Source organism: Exserohilum turcica (assembly GCF_000359705.1).
Source record: "Exserohilum turcica Et28A unplaced genomic scaffold SETTUscaffold_309, whole genome shotgun sequence".
Lineage (NCBI taxonomy): Eukaryota > Fungi > Ascomycota > Dothideomycetes > Pleosporales > Pleosporaceae > Exserohilum > Exserohilum turcicum.
Genome location: NW_007360147.1, coordinates 1,348 through 2,191, shown reverse-complemented (window position 1 = coordinate 2,191; position 844 = coordinate 1,348). Strand labels below are relative to the sequence as shown.

General features: G+C 45.4%; 1 protein-coding gene across 1 annotated transcript; it reads left to right on the top strand.

The window, feature by feature from the left end:
• Positions 1–343: 343 nt before the first annotated feature.
• On the top strand, positions 344–514 carry SETTUDRAFT_112614 (uncharacterized protein; the record flags this gene model as incomplete). The annotated part of the gene is made up of 1 exon (XM_008029721.1): positions 344–514. A coding segment is annotated over one exon (171 nt), but the record flags the coding sequence as incomplete, so codon positions are not given.
• Between the last annotated feature and the right edge of the window lie 330 nt (positions 515–844).

Sequence of the window (844 nt, the reverse complement as noted above, 5' to 3'; positions counted from 1 at the left end):
CTCCTACTCCTTCCAACCAACTCAAAAGCCCCAGGCCTCATACGCTACAATCGCAGCTAAGAACACAACAAGCCAGCCCTAGATAACAGCACAGCCAAGGAAGAAAGCCAACCTAAAGAAGCCAGCCGCTCACTACCAGATGCTTCTAACGCTAGAGGAAGGCCAGTCAACTAGCCCGCTAATAGTTAGGAATAAAATCAATCAAGCTTTCTAGAAGGCAGGCATAATAGCCCCTGTTGTTAAAGAGGTGTTGGTTAGCAGAAAGAACAACCTGATTACTATAATAACTAAAGGATACTCTAGCGAATTTCTACTATAGTAAATTAACACCTAGCAAAACCAACTCCAAGTCAAAAAGGCCCAACCAATTAAAGCCTGGACTAAGGTAGTAGTCCATGGAGTGCCAACAACGTTCGAAGGAGCCGAATCGCTCCAGGTCCTCCACAACGAGATCCCAACCTACAACAAAGGACAAACTATTGTTGGCAACCCCTACTGGTTAACAAAGAACTAGAAGAGCAAGCAGACTAGCTCTATAGTAGTTGCCTTTAAGACAGAAGAGGAAGCTAAGAAGATAGGCAGTAGGATCACAATCCTAGGCCAGTCTCTCTAAACTAAGAAATACAGGTCCACGCCACCTACAACGCAGTGCTCTAACTGCTAAGCCTTTGGCCACAACGTAAGCAGGTGCTAAAACTAAGCAGCATGCCAGCTGTGCGTAGAAAGCCACACAACTGCTTAGCACAACTGCTTAAGCTATAGCATAAAAGGAAAGCTATGCAGACACACTCTCCCTAAGTGCTACAACTGCAAAAAGCCCCACTTCGCTAATAGCAAAGACTGC